The sequence below is a fragment of the Bos taurus genome, chromosome 26 (genome assembly GCF_002263795.3).
Source record: "Bos taurus isolate L1 Dominette 01449 registration number 42190680 breed Hereford chromosome 26, ARS-UCD2.0, whole genome shotgun sequence".
In the NCBI taxonomy this organism is placed as follows: Eukaryota; Metazoa; Chordata; class Mammalia; order Artiodactyla; family Bovidae; genus Bos; species Bos taurus.
In genome coordinates, this window is record NC_037353.1 from 17,642,241 (window position 1) to 17,669,329 (window position 27,089).

At 43.2% G+C, this 27,089-nt stretch overlaps 1 protein-coding gene across 1 annotated transcript in view; it reads left to right on the forward strand.

The window, feature by feature from the left end:
- Window positions 1-2,712: 2,712 nt before the first annotated feature.
- Window positions 2,713-27,089, forward strand: part of DNTT (DNA nucleotidylexotransferase) — a 32,692-nt gene continuing 8,315 nt past the window's right edge. The window contains exons 1-8 of the mRNA NM_177495.3: window positions 2,713-2,962; window positions 13,216-13,390; window positions 14,064-14,192; window positions 15,445-15,615; window positions 16,878-16,949; window positions 18,155-18,278; window positions 20,929-21,061; window positions 22,314-22,419. Of these exons, the coding sequence (NP_803461.2) occupies window positions 2,760-2,962; window positions 13,216-13,390; window positions 14,064-14,192; window positions 15,445-15,615; window positions 16,878-16,949; window positions 18,155-18,278; window positions 20,929-21,061; window positions 22,314-22,419 (1,113 nt within the window). The 5' untranslated portion in view covers window positions 2,713-2,759. The remainder of the gene's footprint in view (window positions 2,963-13,215; window positions 13,391-14,063; window positions 14,193-15,444; window positions 15,616-16,877; window positions 16,950-18,154; window positions 18,279-20,928; window positions 21,062-22,313; window positions 22,420-27,089) is intronic.

Sequence of the window (27,089 nt, forward strand, 5' to 3'; positions counted from 1 at the left end):
AAATAATATTTTGATGATTTAATAGCTTTATAAAACATATAGTTCTGATTTCAGGTCAAACTGGCACTTCCCTAAAAACAAAACATCAAATCACTATCAACTGACCTTTATTTAAAGTGCTTCCACTGTGCCAAGCACTTCACTCAGCTGTTCTGTGGTTATCTCAGTTACTCTTTATTTTATGGATTGGAAAATCTGAGGCTTAGAGAAGTGAAACACCATCCTCAAGGTCACAGCTTCAAAGCAATGGAGATGATGAGATTTGAATTGGCAGCCCGAGGTCAGAGCCATGTCTCTATACTTCTCCATCCCCTTTACCATTTAGATGACATACTGGTTCCTCCTTTCGCCATCTCCTGGGGGTGAACATATCAGTCCCAGACTCTTGCCAGAATCTTTTGCTTATGCCATGCCTTGGGGGAAGTTGGCATTCTCACGTGAAGCGTTCAGCACTTCAGTGACCAAACACCCACCAGTGAGGACCACAGTGGACTCTCATCCTCGGTTGAGCAGTCACAGCACACTGGAACAGCAGAACTGAAGTGATGGTTTTACCAGATGCACGAATCCCTTCTGTAACATTTCAACAAGTGCTTGTCTAGACTCTACTGAAACAAATTTCATGACTAGTAATATTTCACTGTGCAATGTGGCCTCTCTATTTTTAGCCAGCCCTGGAAAATCCTATGGACAGAGGAGCCTGGTAGGCTGCAGTCCATGGGGTCGCTGAGGGTCGAACATGACTAAGTGGCTTCACATTCACTTTTCACTTTCCTGCATTGGAGAGGGAAATGGCAACCCACTCCAGTGTTCTTGCCTGGAGAATCCCAGGGACGATGGAGCCTGGTGGGCTGCCATCTATGAGGTCGCACAGAGTCGGACATGACTGAAGTGACTTAGCAGCAGCAGCAGTAAATAAAAAGTTCTTACTTGCAGAGAGTTAAAAGCTATTACTCTGCAAATTCAACCTGAAGATTTTTTATCTTTCTCTCTTAAGCAACGCAGTTTTGCAGATGTTTGAAGGAAGATGTTACATCCCTTTTCCCTGGTATTATGGTGAGGAGCTCATGTACTTGAAGATAGCAACAGTCTCAAACATGGCAGAGTGAATCTTGTGGTTGTTCAGTCACTCAGTCGTGTACGACTCTTTGGGACCTCATGGACTGCAGCATGACAGGCTTCTCTGTCCTTTACCTATTCCCGGAGCTTGCTCAAACTCATGTTCATTGAGTCAGTGATACCATCCAACCATCTGGTCCTCTGTCGTCCCCTTCTCCTCCTGCATTCAATCTTTCCCAGCATCAGGGTCTTTTCCAGTGAGTCTGCTTTTTGCATCAGGTAGCCAAAGTATTGGAGCTTCAGCTTTAACTTCAGTCCTTCAATGAATATTCAGGATTGGTTTCCTTTAGGATAGACTGGTATGATCTCTTTGCTGTCCAAGGGACTCTTTTCCAACACCACAATTTGAAAACATCAATTGTTCAGCACTCAGGCTTCTTTATGGTCCAGCTCTCACATCCATACATGACTACCGGAAAAACCATAGCTTTGACTATACGGACCTTTTTCGGCAAAGTAATGTCTCTGTTTTTTAATACACTGTCTAGGTTTGTCATAGCTTTTCTTCCAAGGAGCAAGCGTGAGCAGAGTTTAGATTTGCCAATGGGGGAGACATGTGTAGAGGATGGCTTCTTGGTAGTTAAAGCCCAGGTTTTATAATGAGATTAAATTCAATAATTTCCTGTTGACTAGTTCTGTGACCCTTAGCAAGTTGTTAAACCCAGTGGGGATGCTAGACAGTGTTGCTGTGGGATTCAATCAGCTAAGCTTGTAGGTGCTCAGAAAATGAGATCCATGAAGTGTATTGATGAAAGACACTAATTTTATTTTCCCATAAAGTTGTGAAAATGTCTCTTTATGGAAGTAATTCTCACCTAAAGACCATCCCATTTCATCCCATTGATTTTAGGCTTATGTAACAGATTACTCAATCTCCTGAACAGACAACCTCAGTCTACTGAAAAACCTGAGATATATATCATTTGGAACCTGAAGACTTAAGTCAAGATCTTGTTCTGCCTCTTGTTCTATGATATTTAGTACACTGAGCCTTTGTTTTATCACTTATAAATGCACCAGCATAGCTAAAATGCCCACCATGAAATACAATGAAACAATCAGAGGCAACAGATTAGAACACAGAGCAGAGTGAATGGATCTGAAAGCAGAGTTCTGAGTAAAAAAAAAAAAAGTAATCAGCAGGGTGGGAAATATAACATTGCCATTTATGTAAAATCAAAGCAACCACACACAACGAATAACACCCATGCAAGCTATAGAAATCCAATGTATTGCAGTGAGAGCAGAGAATGCAAACTATTCAGGAGATTTAAAAAAGCATCAAAAATAAAGACAAGAGGGGTCTAAAGAAATTTGTAACCAGTAAATTGATTAATTAATTAATAACATGGGAAGAATGATGCTTCCCTACCTTCCTCACAAAGTTATTCTTAGGGTCTGATGAGATTATGCATAGGAAAGCCAAAGTTAATTTACCATTCCCATTATGATCCCCAGACTGGACAGATGAACAGAGATAGCAGTTCCCCCTGGATCTTGGGCAGGAAGCTATGAGCAGGGCAGGGCTGGGTGGGATGGTGAGATGACATCAGGGCTCCTCGTGAAGGAGGGGCAAGCTCTCCCTCTCTTCTGGAGATACCACTTGATGGCACAGCCAGAGGCAGCATCAGCGTCTTCCCATGGATCCGCTGTGCACAGCCTCCTCAGGCCCTCGGAAGAAGAGACCCAGGCAGGTGGGTGCCTCAATGGCCTCCCCTCCTCATGACATCAAGTTTCAAAATTTGGTCCTCTTCATTTTGGAGAAGAAAATGGGAACCACCCGCAGAAACTTCCTCATGGAGCTGGCTCGAAGGAAAGGTTTCAGGGTTGAAAATGAGCTCAGGTAAGACATGAATTTCAGCTTGTGAATAAGCAGGGTTTTTGTGAACAACTTCTTTGGAACCCAAGGAATCTGTGTTTTCCTCTGCAAACAGAAGAGGTGATGCTCCCACTGGGAGAACAGGTATGAGATCAAAGAACAAATCTGAGGCAGTTACTTAAGGGAAATAAGATCAGTGGGAATTTGATACAATTATATTGAAACCAGTTGGCACCAAAAGATAAAGTAATTTTTTTTTTGCCTTTCATTATTATGAGATGAAGTATCAAGGAATGATAAACAGAAACCTAGTTGGAAAGTTCAATGCTGAAACCACTGAGGTTTACTCTTGACTGAGCTGAACAAAAGCATCACTGAGTCCAAACAAAAACTGGCAGCTGCTTGGAGGCAGAAAGAATAGTTTGGTTGGTTGGCCAGTAAGCTGCACATCTGGCTGGGCGGAAGTGGGGAGTGTCTGTGATGGGCTAGGACTGTAGTTGGCTCACCACAGGCACCCAAATGTGGCTTTGATCATGTTTTTCTGAACTGCAGTCTGAGTGGGATTCATAGAGAGAGGGATGCTGGTTAAAGATTCATGGGTGGCTCTGTCCAAGTGTGAAAGACGCCTTGCTGAGAGTGATGAGCTCAGAGCCCAAATAAGAAGGCAACTGAAGCAACCATGCAGGGTGCCTCGAATGTTCACCCACTCACATCCCAGCCTGGCCTTGCTCTTTTTCTAACAGTTATGTAAGCTCTTCATGGGTCTCAAATAGATGGAAGAGAAAACCAAACAAAATCCAGACACAAATGGTATTAGAAGCTTGGCATAAATAATTCCAAACAGAATTGCCAGAGGGCTTGTAGTGAATAAACAATGATAATTGATGCAATTGCCTGGCCTTGATTGTCCAAGGAATAGGTTGATCATTTTTTTTTTTCAGGAAAATGTATAAGAATTCTATGTGAAAATAAATTTTTGTCTTGAAAAAAATAAGTAAAACTGACAAGCATATCCTGATGAAGTGTCAGTTACAAATTGCTAGAGAAACATATGTCAAAAGTCAATCATCAAATATGAGTCAAATCTCATAGAAACATTTATTTTTTTTTACTAAAATGCCCCATTCAGAAATTCCTGAGTATCCCATGGATTTCCTCACCCAATTTCTCTACACTTCCAGCAAGAGCTGACTGGTTTAGTTACAGCACAGCTACGAGTAATGCACACAGTGGCTGAGGCAGGTAGGTGAAGAGACGACTAGAGGCAAGTTTCTTCTTTTGACAAGAAAACCCAAGAGGCAGCTCTGCTGCCAGGGATTGAGCCCAGCTGCTCGGGCGACAGAGGAAACTGGTGCACAGCAAGCCAACTGCTGCTGCGATGTGACTGTGGCAAAGTTCCCAGGCTGGCTGCTCAGAAGACACATTAAATGCAAATGTGTTTTATGACACAAATATAAACCACAGGAAGCAGAAGTTCTAGCTCTCAAACGGAATTTCCATAGTTAGCTATATAGACTTTAATTGGAAAGGACAATGAAGATTATTACAGGGGAAAATCTCTAGATAAAAAAATCTCTAGACCTCAGAGTCTGACTCTGACCCTTCCCAGCCATGTGATGTGGGGAAGACCCCCTCTCTCCTCTCTGACCTTAGATTCTTGATAAATCGTCTAGTCTGCCTGATGTGATACCAGATGCCATGATGGATATCAGTGTACTTGGATAAATTAGAACAGCTATATAATTGTAGTGTGGCTGTTTTCTCGTTACTTAGCTGAATCCATTGACCTTTCTAGTAAAATCCTAAGAAGAGGGCTTTCTCTCCACAATATGAACGAGGTCGAGTGACACAAACCGATAGAACGAAGACAGGAAGGAAACCCATCAAATTGGTTATTTGTGGGCATGAGGGTAGTAGTGAGAGATTATGGCTGCTTTTATGCTCTATGTTTTCCAATTTTTTTACAATGAACATATTTTTTAAGTGAAAATAAAGGAAATTGTTATTTTAAAAGAAAGGATACTTCTCAAGAGGAACAGCTAGACCTCACCTTTTGATATAAAAGATTCAGAGAAAGAGGAGCTAAAAAAAGTTCTGAAAGTAGACAGTAATCTCCATAATTTCTAGTGCATTCTTTGGCTGCCAGAAGGGTTTAAATATGAGGAAAAATCTGATCCCTACTTTACCTGAACCTGAACACACAGCTTAGAATTGGTGTGCCTGAATGTATTGAGCTATCTGGAACTACTTAATTTTCCAGCATATGTATACTGTATCTTTATAGTTGGATTGGACTTCATTAATATTTATGTTATATTGCAAAAGACATGCTATTCCAAGTACCATAGGAAGCTGGTTCTTAAAATATAAATAAAGGGAAGTGTCAAGTTCTTTGAGGCATTTTTGCACATTCATTAAAAAGGTTACTGAATTTTATTCCATGGCCAACATCCTAAATTTTAGAGCAATTTCATAATATTCCAGTTCTCTGGGACAAGCTAGAGAAGGGTCGGAATCTAGTGTTTGTCACGTTCTTCTTTTATCCTTGATTCCAGTACTTTGAGCTGTTTTAAAACTTTATTAGCATCAAATCTCCTCTTTTTGCATACTCGCTAAGCTTACCATTTCTGTCTTGACCTAAATTGTTGATGCTGAAAAAGAAAGAGCCGGATAGGAAGGGTGGCTTTCCATGGTTACATCAGCCAGCAGATGATCACTTTTTCTGAGTTCCACTGTTCAAGCAGAAGAAACCCATCAGAGGATACATTTCCCCTGCTTGCACCTCCATAGTTTGTCTACAAGGCTGTCTTTGAAAGGCATTGTTTGAATGAAAGCAAAATATACCACCATGCCATCACAAGTTAAGGGTTCTGTTAGGACCCAAGTAGAAGGCTTGCACCTTGTGAGCAAAGAGTTTAAAATCAGACAAGAGAGCCAGGAATTGTGCCTTTGTTTTCACTTAGCATGAAAAGATAGCATAATGTAGTTCCCTGGCATGTACTCATTTTCCTCTTTTTAAAAAAATTAGAATTTTCCTACCCAACGCTTTACTTCGAGCCTCCTTGTGTCTTTCATGCTGAACCCTCTTCCCTTTTGCAATAGTCATTACTGAATAAACTCTATTCTTACTGCCTTAATGAGTGTCCAGCTTTGTTTATCTTTGACAATGCCTTATCACTTCAGATTTTTGGTGTTTGAAATAAAAATATTAAAAGTCATTGTTTGGAAAAGAAACTGAACACCAGATCAAAGAGCTATTGTCTGCTCCAGAAAATATGATAGTGAACTAGTCTTTCTCTAGGCTTCTTCTAAGCTCAGTGTCCAAACACATCTTCACTGGTTTCTCATTATGTTGTTTCCCTCACTTTTTCTCCTCCAACTTTGAATGGCTTCTCCTTACACTTCTCTGCATGTAAGACCTAAGACCCATGGAAGCCTTCCTAGGGGAGGGAACTTCCTTCCTGGACACGGGGTGAGCCATGGCTTAGGGTTGGCCCCTGACTCTTCCACTTGGCTTTTCTCCTTATTCCTCCCCAACTCCACAAGGGAAAGGGTGTCATCTCGGCCACTGTGTATACCTCAGCTTCATACTTTTGACAATTTTCTTACACAGAGTAGGCTTCAGGAAATATTTGCTCAAAGAATACTTTATCTGGAGAATATAAAACCAACCAAAGGAACTTATGACTACCAAGAGTAATTTTTGTCACTGAAATTTTTTTACAATGTTTGGTTACCTTTTGGTTACAGTATTACCTTTGTAATCAATGAAATGATGAAGATTTTATTTTTGTAAGTTCAAGAGCATGCAGTGTAGACTCGAGTCCTGTTGTTGTTCTTCAGTCACTAATTGTGTCTGACTCTTTGTGACCCCATGAACTGCAGCATGCCAGGCTTCCCTGTCTTTCACTATCTCCTGGAGTTTGTCCTGCTTTGGTTCAAATTACTTATTTCAAAATTTGTGAACTTTAAATTAATGTAAATGTTCACGGTCTCATTTAATATGGGCCAAAAAATCAGGGCAAGACCCTCTCAGTCTTCAGTATATCAAGGGCTGGAAATAAAAGCTTGTTTTCACTGTTGCTGGTGTTAGTCACTCAGTCATGTCCGACTCTTTGCAACTCCATGGACTGTAGCCTGCCAGGCTCCTCTGTCCGTGGAATTCTCCAGGCAAGATTCTGGGATACTGGAGTGGGTTGCCATTCTCTTCTCCAGGAATCTTCCCGACCCAGGAATAGAACCCAGGTCTCCTATATTGCAGGCAGATTTTTTTTTTTTTTTTTACCATCTGAGCCACCAGGGAAGCCCCATAAGAGTGTGGGATAAAACCAAATAAAACTACCTTGATTTTTCAGTGTCAGGGATTCTGAAACAGATTAATTGCTAGGGAAATTGGCAAGAGGATTTTTTTTAAAACTGTAAACATCCAAGTTCAACTGTAAATAACTATTTTTAAAGTTATTGTTGACAAAATAAGTCCTGTGTCAGATGGAAAGAATTAAGAATGACTTCTCCAGGGAAAGAAAACAGTTTTAAAGACAAAGAAAAAAGCAGATGACCATTCATGAGAACTGGGGGAATCAGAGATATCATCAGTCTGGCTTCTCACACACACACAAAAAGATGGCTGCCTATTTCTTCATGAAGACTTTTTCTAATTGTGTCAAGAGGCAAGAGAAACTAGGGGAAGAAAAAAGAAAAATCAGGGATATTGGTATCTCAGAAAAAAAAATCAAAACTGAGATTTGTGAGTTAATAATCTCTCAAACTTAGAGCTTTCTAACATCTGAGGGTCATACTCATGATTCTTGTAATATCTTTTATTATGTGTATTATTATATAACTACTGTGTTTCTTTTAACTGCCCTTAGTCTGAGTCATTATAATTTATCTCTAGCTTAAGGAATAATAGCCATAAAAATCATGGGTCTGATATACATAACTTAAAAATATAGATTTAATTAACACATAAACTTCTAAGATAATCTGTTGTGTACTCCCTAAAATTGTCTCAGGTACCTGCAGAGAAATGAGTACTGGATGGGGAAACATTGCTCTAACTGAGCCCCGAGTCCAGCATGGGGATCCCACCTAAGCTGGGGCAGGTAAAGACTGATCTTCCTCCAGCACTATTTCACAAGGTGGAGTTATTGGGCTGTGAGATGGTTTTGAAATACGGCAGACCCCATGGAGCGACAAGGACTACTTTCCCTTCCCTTGCCTTGGGAGGGCTGGTGGACCCAGCAGAAACGGCACCATGTGACTTTTAGGGGCTGGGTCATAAAAGGCCTCGAGGCTTCTGCTGTTCCTTGGACCCAGAGCCTCAGGTAAGACGTCTGAGTTGCCCCTGAGAGAGGCCACTTAAAGGTGCTCAGGTGGCAGATGCTGCTGAGCCCAGGCTCCCAGCCACCCTCACCAAGGTGCCAGACTCTTGGGCTGCATGGAACGTCAGTGCCTCCATCAGCTGCGTATGGAACAGAAGGATGGCCCCAACTGAGCTGCCTGAATTCCTGACCCACAAATTGTGAGACATTGCATTTTAAAAGCTATTACATTTGGGGATAGTTGGTGTTGCACCAGTAGATAACTAGAAGTGACTGACTACCATATGTCAGAATCACCAAGGGAACTTGTCAAAATGTGTATTTCTGGGCCCTAGGTGAGATTTACTGAATCTGAATCTTTGGTAATAGGACCCAGGCATCTGAATTTTAGGCCAGCATCCTTGGTGCCTCTAGTAGACACTACAATTTTAGAAACATTCTTTCAGAGCTATTCAGTTCAGTTCAGTTCATTTCAGTCACTCAATTGTGTCCAACTCTTTGCAACCCCATGAACTGTAGCACACCAGGCTTCCCTGTCCATCACCAACTCCCAGAGCTTGCTCAAACTCATGTCCGTGGAGTCGGTGATGCCATCCAACCATCTCATCCTCTGTCATCCCCTTCTCCTCCTGCTTTCAATCTTTCCCAGCATCAGGGTCTTTTCCAATGAGTCAGTTCTTCACATCAGGTAGCCAAAGTATTGGCGGTTCAGCTTCAGCATCAGTCCTTCCAATGAATATTCAGGACTGATTTCCTTTAGGATTGACTGGTTGGATCTCCTTGCAATCCAAGGGACTCTCAAGAGTCCTCTCCAACACCACAGTTCAAAAGCATCAATTCTTCGGTGCTAAGCTTTCTTTCTAGTCCAACTCTCACATTCACACATGATCAATTCATTGTACCAGTGGTCTCTTTGTTGACCATTACTATGAATATTGCCATGAGCTGGGCACCAGACATGATTATCACCAGGCAGGTTATAACACTGTCCCTGCCCTCAAGGATGCCAAGGACCAAGCCAAGTACATTTCAATTCAGCACCACTTAAAGAAGAGGGCCCTGCATGGTTTTCCCTGCGGGAAGCTGAAGGCCAAAGCCTAGTTCAGAATATTTGTAATTGGTTCACAACTTCCCAAACCTCGTCCAAGGCACTATTAATTTGTCATGGCTAAGAAACCAGGTGACTTAGAGAAGGGAATCCACTGATATTTCAGGAATGGCCATCTCAGCAGGGCCTTGGGGTCTTTAGAAGATGTTGAAGATGGCTGCCTGAAGCTTGCTGCCACCTTTTATCTTAGGAAGAAAGCCCAGGCCTTCAAGGGCAAGGCACAGACTACCTCTGCCGCAATCCCAGGTTTATTTGTCTTTGAAAATGACATTCATGCATATTTGTTCCCTTACACAGAAAACTGACAATAAACAATTCATGACAGAAAGTGAGAAAATATAGAAAAATACTTAAAGCAAACAAACAAAACCTCACACAGGGGTCTAACCACAGTCTAGCAGAACGTTAGGAGATTGCACACCTGGGTTTGAATCTTGCCTCCATGTGACCTCTGCAGGCCTTGGTTTTCTCATCTTCATTGTGATAATGATGGTGATGTTGATGATGATGATATTCATTCTGATGTTATTCCTTTTGAGAAAAGGAAATGTTCTCATTGGAAAAAGCACAGAGTCACAGAGGGGTAGCTAAGTGTGGCCCAGCACACGGGTTTTATTTTATTTTTTGGCCACACCACGCGGGATGTGAGATCTTAGTTCCTGACCAGGGACTGAACCCATGCCCCCTACTAGTCTTAACCACGGACCATGAGGGAAGCCCCCAGAACACAGGTTCTAGATTAAAATGGACCTCAGATTAAATCCTTGCTCCACCAGATATTAGCTGGGTGAATTTTTAATGTCTCCCAAGCTCTCTTTTCTTATTATTAGAGACAATCATACCTACCTATCTCATAGAATTATTTACAATTAAATGAAGTAGTGTATGAAATTGATCTACAATGATTCTGGCACATGGTGATGTTCTATTAGTATCTTCAATACCAGAGTGCTCAGGGCAGAGAGAAAACCATTATATCAGCAAACAGCTGTCACAACACAGCAGTAAGACATTATGTGCAGAATACACCAAAGCGGGTGACCCTCCTTGGTAATCCTGTCTGCTAATGGCTCAGCATAGACAGTGAACAAATGCTTTATTGTCATGGTCTGCAATGGAACCCACAATATCTCTGAGATGCGCCTGTACTGTGATGTCAAAGTTTCTAAGACTGACTTTCAATCTCTTACTTTGTGGGAACCGGTGACAAACAGTAATGAACTCTGAATAGCACAATGTGTGGTTTGTTTGATTTTTTTTTTGTTTTTGTATGTACTTGATAATTATTGTTGTTGTTTTGTTTGCTGGTTGCTTAATGAGCAGGGGTTGGAAATCCAAATCAGAATCTTCTTTCATACGCTGCATAGCTTATATTCCTGAATAAGCTTATATGAATTCAATAGGAGATGCACATGGTCCTCATCAATAGGGTGAGCTCAGACACCCCCACACTGTCCTGGGGAGTCCCAGGTGAGGAGGCACTGTGGGTGGTGGTACATGACTGGATGATGAGGGGCCTAAATTTAGAAGTTGAGCCCCAGAGCTCTTCCTCAGCGCTCCCATCTCTCTCTGAGGTTTAGACAAAACCCTATTTAGAAGAATAATAGTACTAATAAGCATGATAAATAATATATTAATAACGTTTCTCTTCAAAGGGCAGAAACATAGAAAGAATAATACTGTCTAACCCTATTGATTCTTCTGTGGTTTTCTTCAAGTCTTGAGATAGACAATCTTCCAAGAAGTTGACTATAAGTAGTCTTTGGAATCATATGCACCTGGAATAGGGCAGCAGCTAGCTGTCTTCCCTTGGCCCTTTTAAAAGGTGGTTTTATCTCGACTATTTTCTGCCTGGGCCTGCTGCACATCCTGCCATCTAGATGGTCTCAGCTCTGGTCTCCAGTCCCACTTCCCTCCTGGCACCAGCCCCAGAACCCAACTGTCAACCAAATATTTTTATTTGGATCTCCAGCCATCCTTTCAAGGCAGCTTGAAATAAACTTCAATTTTGTTCCCCCACCCCTTCCTCCAAAGAGATGGAACTTCCTAAATCCCTATTTCTACCAAAAGTGATAACACTTGAGTGTGATAGATAAGCTGGAGTAATAGTTGAGTCTGTTCCCCACTTCACCTTTTATAGGTGATGCCAGCTGTCCATCATATGTCTCCTTTGCCTTCCTTTCTAGCACTGTAGGAACCAGACTGAGGTTTAAATCATCTTATATCTGGTCCAGTGATTCATCTTCTTAAGTAGCTCCTCAAAGCTCCCCAACCCATGACTCCCCCTCCAAATCATTGTGTATACCAGATTAGTCTTTTAAAATAACACTGGAATGCTATCCGTGTCCTGCTCACAAAAAACTTCAGTGGCTCCATAATCCTAGAACATAAGATCCAGCTTTCTCAGCCAGGCTTCTAAGACCCTCTGTAATGTGGTTAACCCACTTGCTCAGTCACATCTACAACTACTTCCCAACAGAAATTCTTCATTCCAATCCAGGCCACTCTCCTTCCTTTCCTCTGACCTTTGAACCTTTTCTTCCAGGAGGATCTATAGTGCTACTTTCTTGGTACCTTATCCCTCCCATGCATCCAGACTAGGCACAAACAAATCCTGCTTTTCTACAAAGCCATCCACCTCTCCCAGCCCACACTAAATTATTTTCCCTCTTTGTATACCACTTGCAGGTCCTGCCTATGCCATAACGTATTAACCAGCTGTTTCACAGAAGATGCTGATGCCCAGAAACATTCCTTTTCTTGTTTGGTACCCAACCCCTTCCCATCACCACCACAGGGAACCTAGGGCTGTGACTAGAACAGTGAACCAAGAAATACTTAGTGAATCTAAGAGTCAATCAAGAAAAGGAGAAGGAGGAAGAAGAAGTCAAGCAAGAGAAGTGGGGAAAAGAAGAAAAAACAATTCTATGTTTTTCTCTTCAATGCCTATATACGCTATTTGCTTTTGCTATTTCCCAGATTTGTAGACAATTTGAACTGAAGGAGCCCTAAAAATTATTAGTTGCAGTGATATAATGCTGATTTCGAAGATTTGTTTAAAAATAGAAATAACATATTGACCAGAAAAGACAATCAAAAAGGATAAATGTCATTTACCAGCTGTGTGACCTTCAGGGTGTCCTTAACCTCTCTGTTCTTCAGTTTCCTCATTTTTGAAGTGTGGCTAGTATAATATTTACTTAAAAGCTATGTGAGTATTAAAAGAGATGATGTATGTGAAGTACTTGGACAGTGCTGAAGCATGCTAAGTGCTCAGTACTTTTTTAGGGAAAAGATACAGGGTCTTACAACACAGAGTTGTGCTTTGAAAAACATGTAAAGCACTATTTCCCAAAGGCTGGCCACCACCTATTAATGGCTTGTGAGATGAATTTAGTGGGATGTTACATCTATATCAGCATCTACATCTATATCTATTTTGGGTCATGATATAAAATGTGTTTCTAACTGTGGATCACATACAAGTTTGAAAGGCACCAGATTAAAACCCTCTGCAAAATAAAAATGAAACAGTACACCAAAGCCACAGGCAGAGTGCAAGGTGCTAATTTAAGAACGATTTCCTCCTCTATCCGTTCTGGACCTTTGTTTTCCACTAACATCACAATCTTACTAATGTTTTCTTAAGTTTTCTTGCATCTGATATGTAACATAGACCATGTCGCTATGCTAATTGAAGTTGAATTCTCTGGCATGGACGCCTAGGTTCTCCATGCCTATGGTCAGGTCTACTGTGCATCTTTCTCCATCAGATGGAATGCTCTGAACACCTCAGGGAAAAGAGGAGAGGTTCTCATTTTGAAAGTCTCTGTCTTATTCTGCAGTGATTCTGTCACCCACATTGTAGCAGAAAACAACTCTGGTTCAGAGGTTCTCGAGTGGCTTCAGGTACAGAACATAAGAGCCAGCTCGCAGCTAGAACTCCTTGATGTCTCCTGGCTGATCGAAAGTATGGGAGCAGGAAAACCAGTGGAGATTACAGGAAAACACCAGCTTGTTGTAAGTGTCCTGAAAGTGGTTGTATGTGGGCTATAGACTCAACAGACTTGAGTTAAACCCCAGGTTCTCTGCTTGCTCCCTGTGTGAACTTTGGCAAGTCACTTAGCTTCTCCGAGCTTCAGTTTCTTCCTTTACATTATGAGAACAGTAGTGTCTGCCTATCTTGTAAGATGGCTTATGAGGATTAGAATAACACACATGGAAAGTGCTTAAGACTGAGCCTGATCTATATATGCACTTAATAAATGGTAGCTATTTTTACAAACAAGTCTATACACAAATATTTCAAAATATTGAAGTCTTGATGTTCTAGCAGCCAGAAAAGTAGAAGGTTCTTATTTTTTTCTTACCATGATAATTTATAAAGAAAAAAATTAAATTCTTAGTTCCAAACCCTTCACCAATGGATCCTAACTATGTAAGTTCACAGAAAAGGAAAATAATATTTAATCGGTAGTTCTTTTTCATGTTACTTTTTCAGATCACAAAAATAATACATGTTAATTATAGCAATTTCAAATATTAGAAATGCATATAACATAAAACTTGAGCCTCCTATAGTATTATTCTCTTTCCAGAGACAATTACCATTGAACTGCCTCTTATTTTTCTTCATATACATCTATTACTACTAATTTTTTAATTTAAAATAGATGCTTATACATTTGTTTAGGTGAGAACAGACTATTCAGCTACCCCAAACCCAGGCTTCCAGAAGACTCCACCACTTGCTGTAAAAAAGATCTCCCAGTACGCGTGTCAAAGAAAAACCACTTTGAACAACTATAACCACATATTCACGGTAATGGAGCTTTACAACAACAACTATAGCAAACGTAAGGCTTGCTGCTTCTTTCTGTGGATCTCCGATTAAACTATGAGCTCTCTTGAAAATCTAGGAAGGTTTTCCCCATTCTTACTCACTCCCCTAACATGATCTCTGGTTCCTCTTTCTGTCAAGAATGGGTCTCCTTCTATTACGGAAATAGACAATATATTTAGAGCATAGTCTTTAGACAAAGTAACTTAATGATTTATTGGGAGTTGTTATTAATGGATGCAACACTTATCAAAGGCAAATATTCTGAATAACTAAATACATACTGTAATTAGTCCACTACATAGTAAGAGCAAATTGCATAGAAATGGCAATTGTGCATAAACAGCTTTGTTGGGAAGACATAAGATTGAGAATCAGTAGACCTGGGTTCAGCCTGGTAGTAACTATCTTGGGCAAGTCATTTTCTCTCTCTGAGCCTGTTTCCTCATCTGCTTAATAAACAATTAGGTTGATCATCTCTAAAGCCCCATTTAGCCTTGAAGTTTCATAATTATGCTTCAAAATGACCCGAACAAAACCATAACTGCTTATCCTCAGCCTACAATCAGTAGTCAAATGGATAAAACATGCATTAGTAGATTGAATACAGAACTTCTCCTTTCTAAAATTCTAGCCCCAGGTGTCCAAGGAAGACCAGGAAATTGCAGCTACTGAGCACCCTGAGGATCATGCCACACAGCTGTAGCTACTTCCTCCTCTGCCAGAAATGCAGACATGCCCTACCTTAAATAACCCTGCCTTCGGGTTTGTGCCACTTCTGATCATACCCATTCATTCAACAAGTCTATACTAAGTGCTGACTCTGTTTCACCAACAAGCTAAGAGAGAGGATTTTCCAGTGATCAAGGCAGAATCCTGGCCACAGGCTGGTGGGAAAGTCAGCAAACAGGGAAGGATCATGCCAAGTAATGACTAGGAAGATGCAATGAGCAAGAAGTCATTTTTTAGTTAAATCATTCCTAAATATCTAATGGCAGAGAATTCCAAGTTTCCTTACAAAGCATGCTGTGGCCTGTCTTTTCAACTCAACTCCGCTCATCCAACCAGGGAGAAGTGAAAACGTACAGGACACCCAATCCTGACCTCTGAGGGAACAGTCACGAGGCATTCTAATATTTAACAGAGAACAAGAGGCATTTGCAAGGGACTGCTGGCTTGGGGGTTAGGGGCTAGGAAACAGACTGTGTTTTGCTCATCTGGTTTTATTCTTTAGGATGCCTTTGAGATACTGGCTGAAAATTCTGAGTTTAAAGAAAATGAAGTCTCTTATGTGACATTTATGAGAGCAGCTTCTGTACTTAAATCTCTGCCATTCACAATCATCAGTATGAAGGATACAGAAGGAATTCCCTGCCTGGGGGACAAGGTGAAGTGTATCATAGAGGTAAGGGTGAAAGGTGATTCATTTCAGCTCCTAATAGGTAGCTACTGAGGGAGGGAGAGAGACGCAATTAATAAATTTTCCTGTTAACTATATAGATGTGGTATTCATTACTTATTTTCATTTATCTCTGATTTATATTATATGGATATATATTATATCACATATATATATATATATATATATTACATAGATAGCTACACATGTATATGTGTCATTCATACCCCAATATTATCTCACTTGGAGCTATGTGGGGCCAGCTAGTGAGAAAATAACTCTCCTGTATTATTAATCACAGTGAAAGTCTCTAATGACCTAAAAGCTCAACAGGAGGGGATGCTATGAGTTAAAACCCAGGCTGTGTGAAGAACCTCAGTACCATTCAGCAGACATTGCCCTCCAGAATGGTGGTGGGTATGAGGGACAGTGGAGCTGACTCCACATCCCCGCCTGTGTGTTCTAAGAGGAGAGCCAAGGATGGTTAGTTATTTATTAAATAATGTTTAAGGGTTCCTGGCAAGGCAAATTAGTCATCCAAGAGGAAGTTTCAGTATAGTCAGATGCAAGGCAAATTATTCAAGGGAGGGAAATTAATCCCAACTCTATTTAAAGGAGGTTGGATGGCTCTGGTGGGGTTTCCCAGGGGCTTCCCAGGTGGCGCAATAGTAAAGAATCCACCTGCCAATGTAGAAGACAAAGGAAACATGGATTTGATTCCTGGGTTGGGAAGATCCCTTGGAGAAGGAAATGGCAACCCGCTCCAATATTCTTGCCTGGAAAATTCCATGGACAGTGGAGCTGGGCAGGCTACAGTTGATGGGGTCGTAAAGAGTTGGACATGACTGAAGTGGCTTAGCATGCACGGGTGGCTCTGAGCTAGACATCATAAGGACTTGAATTAGCTTTTCAATAGGTCCGGAACTAACCCAATCAGATGAAAAGTCCTTTTGTTTCAGCTAGTTCATATCCATTAAAAAGAAAATTATCTCAAATATTTAGACACCCCTTTGTCAGTGAACATTTTGGTTTGGTGTTCCAATCATTCTGTACCTTCCTCCCCGAGGATTATAAAGGGGCCCTTGGAAATATAATAACCTGAGATTTTCAAGCAAGAACTGTCTTGTTTTCTCTAGATCAGCTAAGGAAACATCCTTTATGGCGTAGGTGTATTTAGTGAAAAATTAAGCTACTATATCTGGGGATTTGAAAATCTCAGATTGTGATTAACATCACTAGTGTAAAATGCTTTTCAAATGTCCATGCAGGAAATTATTGAAGATGGAGAAAGTTCTGAAGTTAAAGCTGTGTTAAATGATGAACGATATCAGTCCTTCAAAGTAAGTGATTTGTACATGTATTTATCAAAAATAGGTTTTCAGTTGATCCCATTATTCTAAGTAGTTGTACTGATCAGCTTGGGGTGCCATAACACAAAGCCACAGACTGAGTGACTTAGCACATGATTATTTTTTCAGTTTTAAAGCCTGGAATTCTGAGATCAAGGTGTTGGCATGACTGCGCTCTGGTTAGGGCTCTCTTCTTGGTTTGCAGACAGCCTCCTTCTCAACATCCCCTCATATGACACACACAAGGAGAGAGCAAATTCTCTGGTCTCTTCCTATAAAGGCACTAATCCCACCACGAGGACCCCATCCTCATGACCTCATTTAACCTGATTATCTTCCCCAAACCCCATCTCCAGATATCATCATACTGGAGGTTAGGATTTCAACATATGAATTTGGGAGGAAGGGTCACAACTCAGTCTATAGCAGTGATCTAGGAAGCAAATGCCTGAATAAATACAGGTGCTTGAGCTTATTGCCATGCTATGGTGAGATATAAATGACCTTACCTCCCAGAGGTTGTCACTCCTGGGTACACTAGGACTATGAGACAAAACAAACCTGTTCTCAGAGAATCAACCTGTGCTGGAAAGCTCCTCACTGCATCTTGTCTACTCTGAAGCAGGATTTATTACCTCCCAGTGTTCCCTATCTCTGAGTTGCAGTAGGCAGAGACTTCTACCAATCCCTTTGGATCAGAAGTGATGCTCAGGCCTCAAAGGTAGTTGAGGGCAGAAGCCCAGGCTCAGAGTACAGACAGACTGAGTTGAGTCTGGGCTCTGCCGCTTACCAGGTGTGTGATGGTGAGGAATTTATGCAACCTACATGTGCATCCCTCATTAAATTGTGAGGGTGAATATGCATGAGTGTGTGACAGACCTTTGGCAGAGGAGGGGTGTGGGTATGGATACCTGTTGTCATGCACTGACAGTGAAGGCAATCCTTATTGGTTATACAGAATCCCTGGGCAGTTCCAGAAGCTGCCTCCTGACTTCTGCTTCATTTAGTTATACCATATGTCCTGAAACAGAAACGCCTCTGAAAAATTACCACTGCCCCCTGCTTGTCATATTCAAGAGACACTAGGTCAGAGATTTGCTTATGCTTTTTCTTAATTGCTTGACCTTGAAAAGTATCACTTTGTTGTCATAATGAATGTTTTAAAAACTAAAGACATGTCTTTCCCTTTGTTTCAGCTCTTTACTTCTGTTTTTGGAGTGGGACTGAAGACATCTGAGAAATGGTTCAGGATGGGGTTCAGATCTCTGAGTAAAATAATGTCAGACAAAACCCTGAAATTCACAAAAATGCAGAAAGCAGGTGAATTGTCTCTCCTAAAGATTCCCATAATTGCCATGGGCTGGTCAGGTTTTGGTAAGGATCTGTCCGCTGTACTTCAAATGTCACCTCCAGTCTTGGTGATCTGGTCACTTCCTTGGCCTCTCTTCATGCTATGGCTAAAAGCCCAAGCTTTTGAAATCAGATAGACCTGGATCCAAATCCTGGCTCTTGCACTCTCCAGCTGTGTGATCTTGAGACAGTTACTTAAAATCTTTGAGCCTTCTTTACCTCATCTATACATCAGTATGTAAGTAGGGAATAGATCAGATCTTGGAGGCAAAACAATTAGCTTGGCACAGAGCAAATAGGCCCTGCCTGATGGCTGTTGTCATTCCTTTATCTAGACGTCAAAACTGGCTGCACCATTGATCTGTTCTTACTGGACTGACCCTTCCAGGTATTTGGGTCCCAGCTGGGTAAAAGGAGTGGGTAAGGAAGGAATCCAGGTCAGAAAGTTGACATAGAGAACTTTGGAGTAAATAATATTTGAACAAAGTGGAGGTGTTGCTTGGCACAAATATGGATCAGCTTTAGAAACTGTAAAATACCAAGACATATAGGGGAAATTGTGGAAACCTAGACATGGGGTTTGTCTACGCAATCAGGACTTGTTAACCTAGAAGAGAGTAGAGACAGACATCTGAAAGACTGACAAGGCTTCCAGGAGGTTGAAGATGGCTTGGTTACTTCCATTTATACAGGGTACTTGTCATTTTTTTTAATGACCAAATTCCTGGAAACAAGGTCAAAAAATGTATATCTTTTAAACATTTACCTTTTAAAAACATTTATTTTTAATATGCAGTAGAACATAATATTACTGGGATTTGAAAGGAAGTCATAGCCACAGTTCTGAGCACTGTGGCTTCTGAGTTATAAAGAATGAGGGAGTCATCAACATTTTTAATAATATGAAAAAAAGGGGATCTTCTATAAGAGAAGGCCAGAAAACAACAACAACGCAAAGAAAACCTGCTATCTTCTGTTTAAGTGATAGAAAGAAACAGCAGGATGAGACAAAGAAAGCATTTCTTGGTGGTTCACATCAATGCTTATTAAGCATGAATCTTCAGGAGTCCAGAATAAGAATATGGGTCTTTTTTCCTTTAGATTCTTCTAGTTCTTATGTGGCATCTTATAAAACTTATTAGCAGTCTTTCAGAAGTTAGCAACTTTATGAAAGATGACTGCTGCTGCTGCTGTTGCTAAGTCGCTTCAGTCATGTCCGACTCTGTGTGACCCATGGACTGCAGCCTACCAGGCTTCTCCGTCCATGGGATTCTCCAGGCAAGATCACTGGAGCGGGATGCCATTGCCTTCTCCCATGAAAGATGACTAGGGAATTCTATGACTGTGTTGACGTATACTATACAGTGTTATTAACTGTAGTCACTATGCTGTACGTCAGATTTGCAGAACTTATTCATCCTGTGCCCTTTGACACACATCTATCCATTTTCCCCACCTTCCAGCCCCTAGTAGTCACAATTCTACTCTCTGCTTCTAAGAGACTGTGTGTGTGTGTGTGTGTGTGTGTGTGTGTGTGTGTGCGCGCGCGCGCGCGCGCGCGCTAAGTCACTTCAGTCATGTCCGACTCTTTGCAACCCTATGGACTGTAGCCTGCTTGTCTTTCATTCTGGTTTATTTCACTTAGCAAATAGCTGGGGTTCATCCTTGTTGTTGCAAATGACAAGACTGTCTTCTTTTTTAAGGTTGGTCCATTGTGGGCTAATTAGTCGACAGTTAACCATTTCACATATATCAAAACTTCAGGTTGTACACCTTAAATTTATACAATTTTTGTCAACTATACCTCAATAAAGCTGGAAAAAAGATAAAGAACTGCCCCCGAGAGACCTTTCAATTAGGAAATGGGCAGCCTCTGTAGGTATCCAAAGCCTCTCATTATTAGAAAGATTCCGGCAGAGTTGGAACACTCCCTCTGGGGATCCTAGAGAAGAGACCAGAGCCTTGTATGGAAGGACCATTAGCTGGCCCTCAGGCTCTATGGATCTCCCCTGCGCCCTGCTCCCCACCCCTCCTATGCTTCATCCCAGTTCTTGGAGATAGAGCTCCCATCTCCATTACTCTTCCACTCTATGCCTTCCTCTGTGGATCTGTGGGAATAAACAAGTCATTAAAACAACTCTTCATCATAACCACGCTGTTGGAGCTCTCATTAATCCGTGATGGTCAGGCAAAGAAGCAAACCAGACCACCAGTGACATTTCCTAACTCTCCTCAGATGCAAATCAACTCTCTTCCTATTCTTGACTTCACTTCTTTAATTCATCTATCACGTTCCAACCCCAAAACTTCCTATCCCAAATCTGCAGCTTATTGATCAAGAGGGCTGGTTCTTCAGTAGGAAGCCAGATTGGAATGGCATGGTTCTAGGATATAATATTGCCTCTTGCTCAGTCAGGAATTTGTAGGAAAATAGGAGCCATTGTTAACATGAAAAATTCACAGCCAAGAGAACACAGATCACCCAGTCTCTGTGGAACAGTTTGGGGTTGATGTCTGTGGCCCCGTTAGCTATGTGTGAGGGCCAAATCCCCGCCCTGAGGGCTGGTCATTTCACATGGGACATGTCCCTTTCCCCACTCACCTGTCTATGGCCTCTCAGGATTTCTCTATTATGAAGACCTTGTCAGCTGCGTGACCAGGGCCGAAGCAGAGGCGGTTGGCGTGCTGGTTAAAGAGGCTGTGTGGGCATTTCTGCCGGATGCCTTTGTCACCATGACAGGAGGATTCCGCAGGTAAATGATGATAAAAGCTGCTTTTGCCTCCCCTTCAGGGCCTTCCCATGCTCAGGAGTTGTGGCACAAAAGGCCTACGGAGGTCTCTCTCTGCAGCCTCATCTCCTGCTGCTCATGTTTCACTCCAGCAACCCCAAGTGGCTTGTCATTCTCTGCACACACAGAGCTTTCTTTGTGATTTTGCTCAGTCCTACCTTTCTGCTTGGACTGGTTTTCCTCAGTTTGTCACCTGGCTCACTTCACCTCATCCTTTAAGCTTCAATTCAGATGCCACCTCCTCCAGAAAGCCTTCCTTGACTTCCTTCTCCCCATACTGGGTGAGACACCCCTCCTCAGCACTCCTTGGACAGCTGTCAAGTAATTTGTTTGTATTGCTTCCACGCATGTTTTCCCCACTAAGTTTTCAGAACTTAGTGCTTGATGAGAGCCAGTGCGTGGTGCCTAGCACAAAATAGGCATGTGAGAAATATTGGTGAAGTCAGTGAATGCATGAACTCTTCACAGAGATGTATGCAATTGTTGGATATTGAAGCCTCCATTTCAGAGCCTCTTTGCCTCCCACACCCTCTTCCATCTCTCCTTGTGGTCCTGTTACATGGGGGCTGTTGGCTGTGGGAGGTGACAGAGAAAGTGAGAAGAGAACACAGAATCCAAGAAGATGCCTTTAGTCTAGGTCATAATTTCAAGAGTCCTATCTTGTATTATGCGAGTATAGTTCTTGGTTTGCTTGTTGTCACACTTGTCTCTGTGTGAGTGTGTGTGCACATGTGGGCATGGAGAAGAAATAACCTTTGTTAGTTTTTAGCCACCCATATATAATCATATGGGCTCCCCTGGTGGCTCAGTGGTAAAGAATGCACCTGCCAATGAGGAGACGCAAGAGACGTGGGTTCAATCCCTGGGTTGGAAAGATCTCCTAGAGGAGGAAATGGCAACCCACTCCAGTATTCTTGCCTGGGAAATCCCACTGGCAGGCTATAGTCCTTAGGGTCTCAAAGAGACAGACAGGACTCAGCACTAAACAACAATATAATCACATACATACCATGTTATGATCTTAAATTTTTCTGTGTCATAAATTTATTTTGCAAGGAGTAGACTTGTGTAAAAAAGGATCTTTTGTTTAAAAAGCATGTCATGAGCATTTTGTGTCACAAACCTTAAGTATGGGGCATAGAAACACAGGTGATTTTTAAAAATTGAGAGCTAAAAATCTAATTTATTTCCATCTTATTTTATTTTTTAAAATCAGGGGTAAGAAGATTGGGCATGATGTAGATTTTTTAATTACCAGCCCAGGATCAGCAGAGGATGAAGAGCAACTTTTGCCTAAAGTGATAAACTTATGGGAAAAAAAGGTAAGAAGAAAGATGTTTGGACACTCAGGCATTATAGGAGTAATGCTGAATTTGACACACTTATCGACCTTGTAATTGTGCTGCTGCTAAGTCACTTCAGTCGTGTCCGACTCTGCGACCCCATAGACAGCAGCCCACCAAGTTCCCCCGTCCCTGGGATTCTCCAGGCAAGAACACTAGAGTGGGTTGCCATTTCCTTCTCCAATGCATGAAAGTGAAAAGTGAAAGTGAAGTTGCTCAGTCGTGTCCGACTCTTAGTGACCCCATGGACTGCAGCCCACCGGGCTCCTCCACCCATGGGATTTTCCAGGCGAGAGTACTGGAGTGGGGTGCCATTGCCTTCTCCATGTAATAGTGCCATGAGCATCTAACGCAGTCTCAATGGTTTACAATAGTTTGCACAGTGCCAGTGACATGCGGTGAGACTTACCTGCTTTGGGTCCTAGAATCCAGGTTATGAACTTATGTATATGCATGCGTCCTGTTACCAAAAGGGCCGAGGGCAACTCTCTGTGCAGGCCATTCAGACAGCTCGGAGCCCTAAACAATGTGAAGAGCATGTGCTACAAAGATCTGGGAGGGGTGAACCGGGGCAGAGCAAGCTAAGGGGTGGGGATCAGACTGGGATAAAAGCAGTCTAAGAGGTGCCCCTGCTGCCTTGAACAATATCTTGGTTGATAACCACCTTGATTTTGTGCTGAGATGGGAAGAAGGAAGCTAATGAGGGTAGGCTGGGTCCAGCAGAGGTCATGGCTCAGGGCCCCCCACCCACTATGATCAGACTTGCCACGGGCCACCTATTGCCCAGTGGAGGAAGCTAGGGATGACCCTGTGGCCACAGCCGCCTGCAGGGCCCTGACTCCTGCCCCACTCCAGTGAGAGCTCCGCTTCCCAAGACCAGAGGGCCCTTATCCAAAGACCTACAGGCCTGGGTGGGTTGAGGAGGCTGGTGTTTTTCTGGCATAGCTTTATTTTTCCTGAGTGATCTAGCATCTTCTGGGTGTGGACAAAGCTCTCTGATATACCAGAGAGAGAAGACCTCAGATACAGTGAGAATAAGAAACACACAACCCTGGTGCCGGGAACACTAGAATTACTAATAAAGACCCAGCTTTGGAACCAGATCCAAATTCAGCCATGAGCCACCCCCACCCTCCCCCACCCACCCCACCATCTGTCGGGAGAGTGGATCCAGGTGGCCAAGAGCCCTGAAAATGAACATCATAGGCTGAGCCAGGGAAAGGCTGAATGGGGAAGTGTCAGCTCCACTGAGGCTGGCCCCCCTGCTCCGCTCAACCAGGAAAGCTGAGAAACTTTGGTGGACAGACATCACTCTGATGCACCCCGGCAGCCATGGCCTGGGCTGAGAGGGGGCTGCCTGGCTTCTCAGCCGGCAGGGGTGGGCCGATTTGACCTAGGTATAGAGGCCCCACCATATGCTCTGAGACTGTCCCGACCCAAGATGCGGTGGGGTTGGGAGACGGGGACAAGGAGCCTCCTTTTCATTGGTCTTTCTTTAGTCACCAGGCAGCCATCCTGCTGGTCACCAAGCAAAGAGATGGGCAAGTGAGGGAGGAGATGGGCATTAGGCATGGCTGGGGTTTAGATTTGGGATTGTCCAAGCACAGCCCTGCCACTGACTGGCTATATGACCTGGGACTATGCTTTTAATCTTTCCAAGTTTCTCTTTCCTTATCTGTGAAACCAGGATAGCAAGCTTCTGTCATTAGTCAGAGGATTAACTGAGGGCATTAGATAAGGCCCTTGGCACAGCGCCTGATAAATGTCTATTAAACAGTGGCTTAAACAGTGGCTGGAGTTTGAGCAAGCTTCAGGAGATGGTGAAGGACAGGGAAGCCTGGCGTGCTGCAGTCCATGGGGTCGCAAAGAGGCAGACACGACTGAACAACTGAACAGCAAAACTGTGGCTGTTGTGATCTCTCCTGCATAGTCTCATATTGAATTCTGCAGAGGGCCAGACCTTGCCTGGGGACCCAGGCGAGAGCACAGGCAGCTAGCTGCTCCCCTTTGCTCTCTGACAAACAGGACCTCAGGGAGGAAACCGGCTGGGGCAGTGTGTGTCTCAGCACTACCTGCTTGCCCCACTGTGGCCCGGCTGCCCCCAGCGCCTCAGCTGTGAATCATGGTGGTTAATTTCCACCTCTGCCTCACTCCCTGTTCCCAATACCTCCCACCCTTGCCTTTCTTACAAGAATCTGTACTTTCCAGATTAAAATGATTCTATCTCATGCAGGTGTTACCGACCAGGGTTCTTGGCATTCCCCAACACATAGAAATTGATTAAGGCCAAACAAGAAATCTTGGAGAAGGCAATGACACCCCACTCCAGTACTCTTGCCTGGAAAATCCCATGGACGGAGGACCCTGGTGGGCCACAGTCCATGGGGTCGCTAAGAGTCGGACACGACTGAGCGACTTCACTTTCACTTTTCACTTTCCTGCATTGGAGAAGGAAATGGCAGCCTACTCCAGTGTTCTTGCCTGGAGAATCCCAGGGACGGGGGAGCCTGGTGGGATTTGAAGAAGAAGAAGAAAGAAACAAGAAATCTAGACCAGGCTTTACTGGGGGCCCTGCAGCAGCACAGGGGATCAGGAACAAACAACAAATTCCCTTACTTGCTCACTCCCTGAGTGGGGGGTGGGGGGGCGTGAGCTTGTTCCTTCTGTGGTGTGAGGGTCGGGGTGTGTCCAGGTCGAGCTCAAGGGGTGGTTTAGGCAGGTTGCTCACCTCTTAGTTGGTGGTGTGTGCAGCGGGCTTGAGCAGTATCCTACTTGTGCTCCTTAGCTCCAGGCTCCTCAAAAGTGGCAGTTGGGTTTTTTTGGTCTCTTTGTATCTTTTGGATCCAGAATTTGCCCAACTGTGCATGCACGCAATTATTTTTAGTCCTGTATAGTTTCTTTGTATTTTGTTGCTCAAGGAGAGGTATGTCCAGGTGCAAGCTGTACAGCAAAGGGTCCCGGTCCCAGCCTGTCTCACAGGCACACTCGAGCACATACTCACACAACACACATATACACAACCAATGTCTTAAAACACCTGAAGAACTAATGAACAGCCAAGGATGGGTATGAGTCTGAGTCTTCCACCAGTTGAAAGACTTCTTGTGGGAGGAAAAGAGTTTGGAGATACGGATCCTGGCGGGAGGGCATCATCCAGAAAGCTCCACTGGCTGCCAGCAATTCAACCCAAAGGGGAGGGCTGACTGAGTGTGGTCCAGGTTCATGCCTGGTGGGTGGCCCTTCTGTCTATGACCAGCCAAAGTGTGACTATTGTGTGGCCACAGGGCACACACAGTTTACGACTTTTAGGAAGCCAGCTTTGTGAATTTTTTTTTAAGGGGGAAAGGTTGTTTTATAAATTTGGCTTCAAGGTAAGACTGGTTGATATTTTAATAGCTTCCTTTTCAAATTTACATAATTCAAATGGCCATGAAAGGCTGCTATACTGACTAATCTTAGTAAGTTTCATTAGAAAGCAGGATTGTGTCTTCCCCCAGCTGGTTATCAGATCTGTTTAGGGCAACAGTTACCTCCTGCACCAGAGGCTCTTCCTGACATTAGTGTTCCGCCCTGCAGATGTGGTAGATTCTTCCTCTCACCTTTTCTGGGATAGGCCCTGAGGGCAGAGTGCTCCCTCTTCTGAGATCCACAAAAGTACCCCCTCCTCCAAGTGTTGAGTCCGGTTGAAACAATGTCTCTTGGGGGTGGGGGTGGATTGCAGAAGAAATGGAAATGTGTCTAATAATAATAGTAAAGGGAACCAGGCCTGCTCCAAGTGTGGTCCCTGGATCAGAAGCATCAGCAACACCTGGGAATTTACCAGAAATGCACCACCCCAACCCCACCCCACCCCACCCCACCCCCGTGTGTGCTAAGTCACTTTAGTCTCTCTGACTCTGCAACCCCATGAACTGTAACCCACCAGGCTCCTCGGTCCATGGGGATTCTCCAGGCAAGAATACTGGAGTGGGTTGCCATGCCCTTTTCCAGGGGATCTTCCAGACCCAGGGATCAAACTTGCTTTCTTTGTGTGTCCTGCACTGGTGGGTGTGTTCTTTACCAAGAGCACCACCTGGGAAGTTCCCCCACCCCCACCACCCATGAATCACTCTGGGGACAGGGCCTCCAAAACTGTGCTGAAACAAACCTTTCAAATGCTCCTGATGATAATATTTGAGAACATCAGACCTAAAGAACCAAAGAACAAATCCTACATCCTAATAGCTGTGATTAGATTGTTTTAAGGCTATTTGTTCTTTTAGTTGCAACACAGATTTAGCAGTTAATTGCATATTTCTGCTTCTCCCTACCCCACATCTGCCCTGTGTGGTGAGAAATTCCCACGGAGCAGATAAATTGGAGGATGGCAGATTGCTGGGTGTGACCTTCTGACTAGGCAGCGTTTGGTGATGTACCACTAATTTTGTCCCTGTCTCCAAGGGAGGCAGAGTAACAATCCCAAAGTGCTTGCTAGAAAGAGTGAGTCATCAGGCCCCAAAGCAGGCTGAGCCTCCAGCCACAATCCTCTGGGCCCAAGTCGACCTACTATGGTTGACTAGGATAATATGAAGGGACACTAAGTCAAAACAACTGCATACAAGGTCTCGGCTTTTTGTTCAAGGTTGGTTTGTACTTAAGGGAATGAGGCA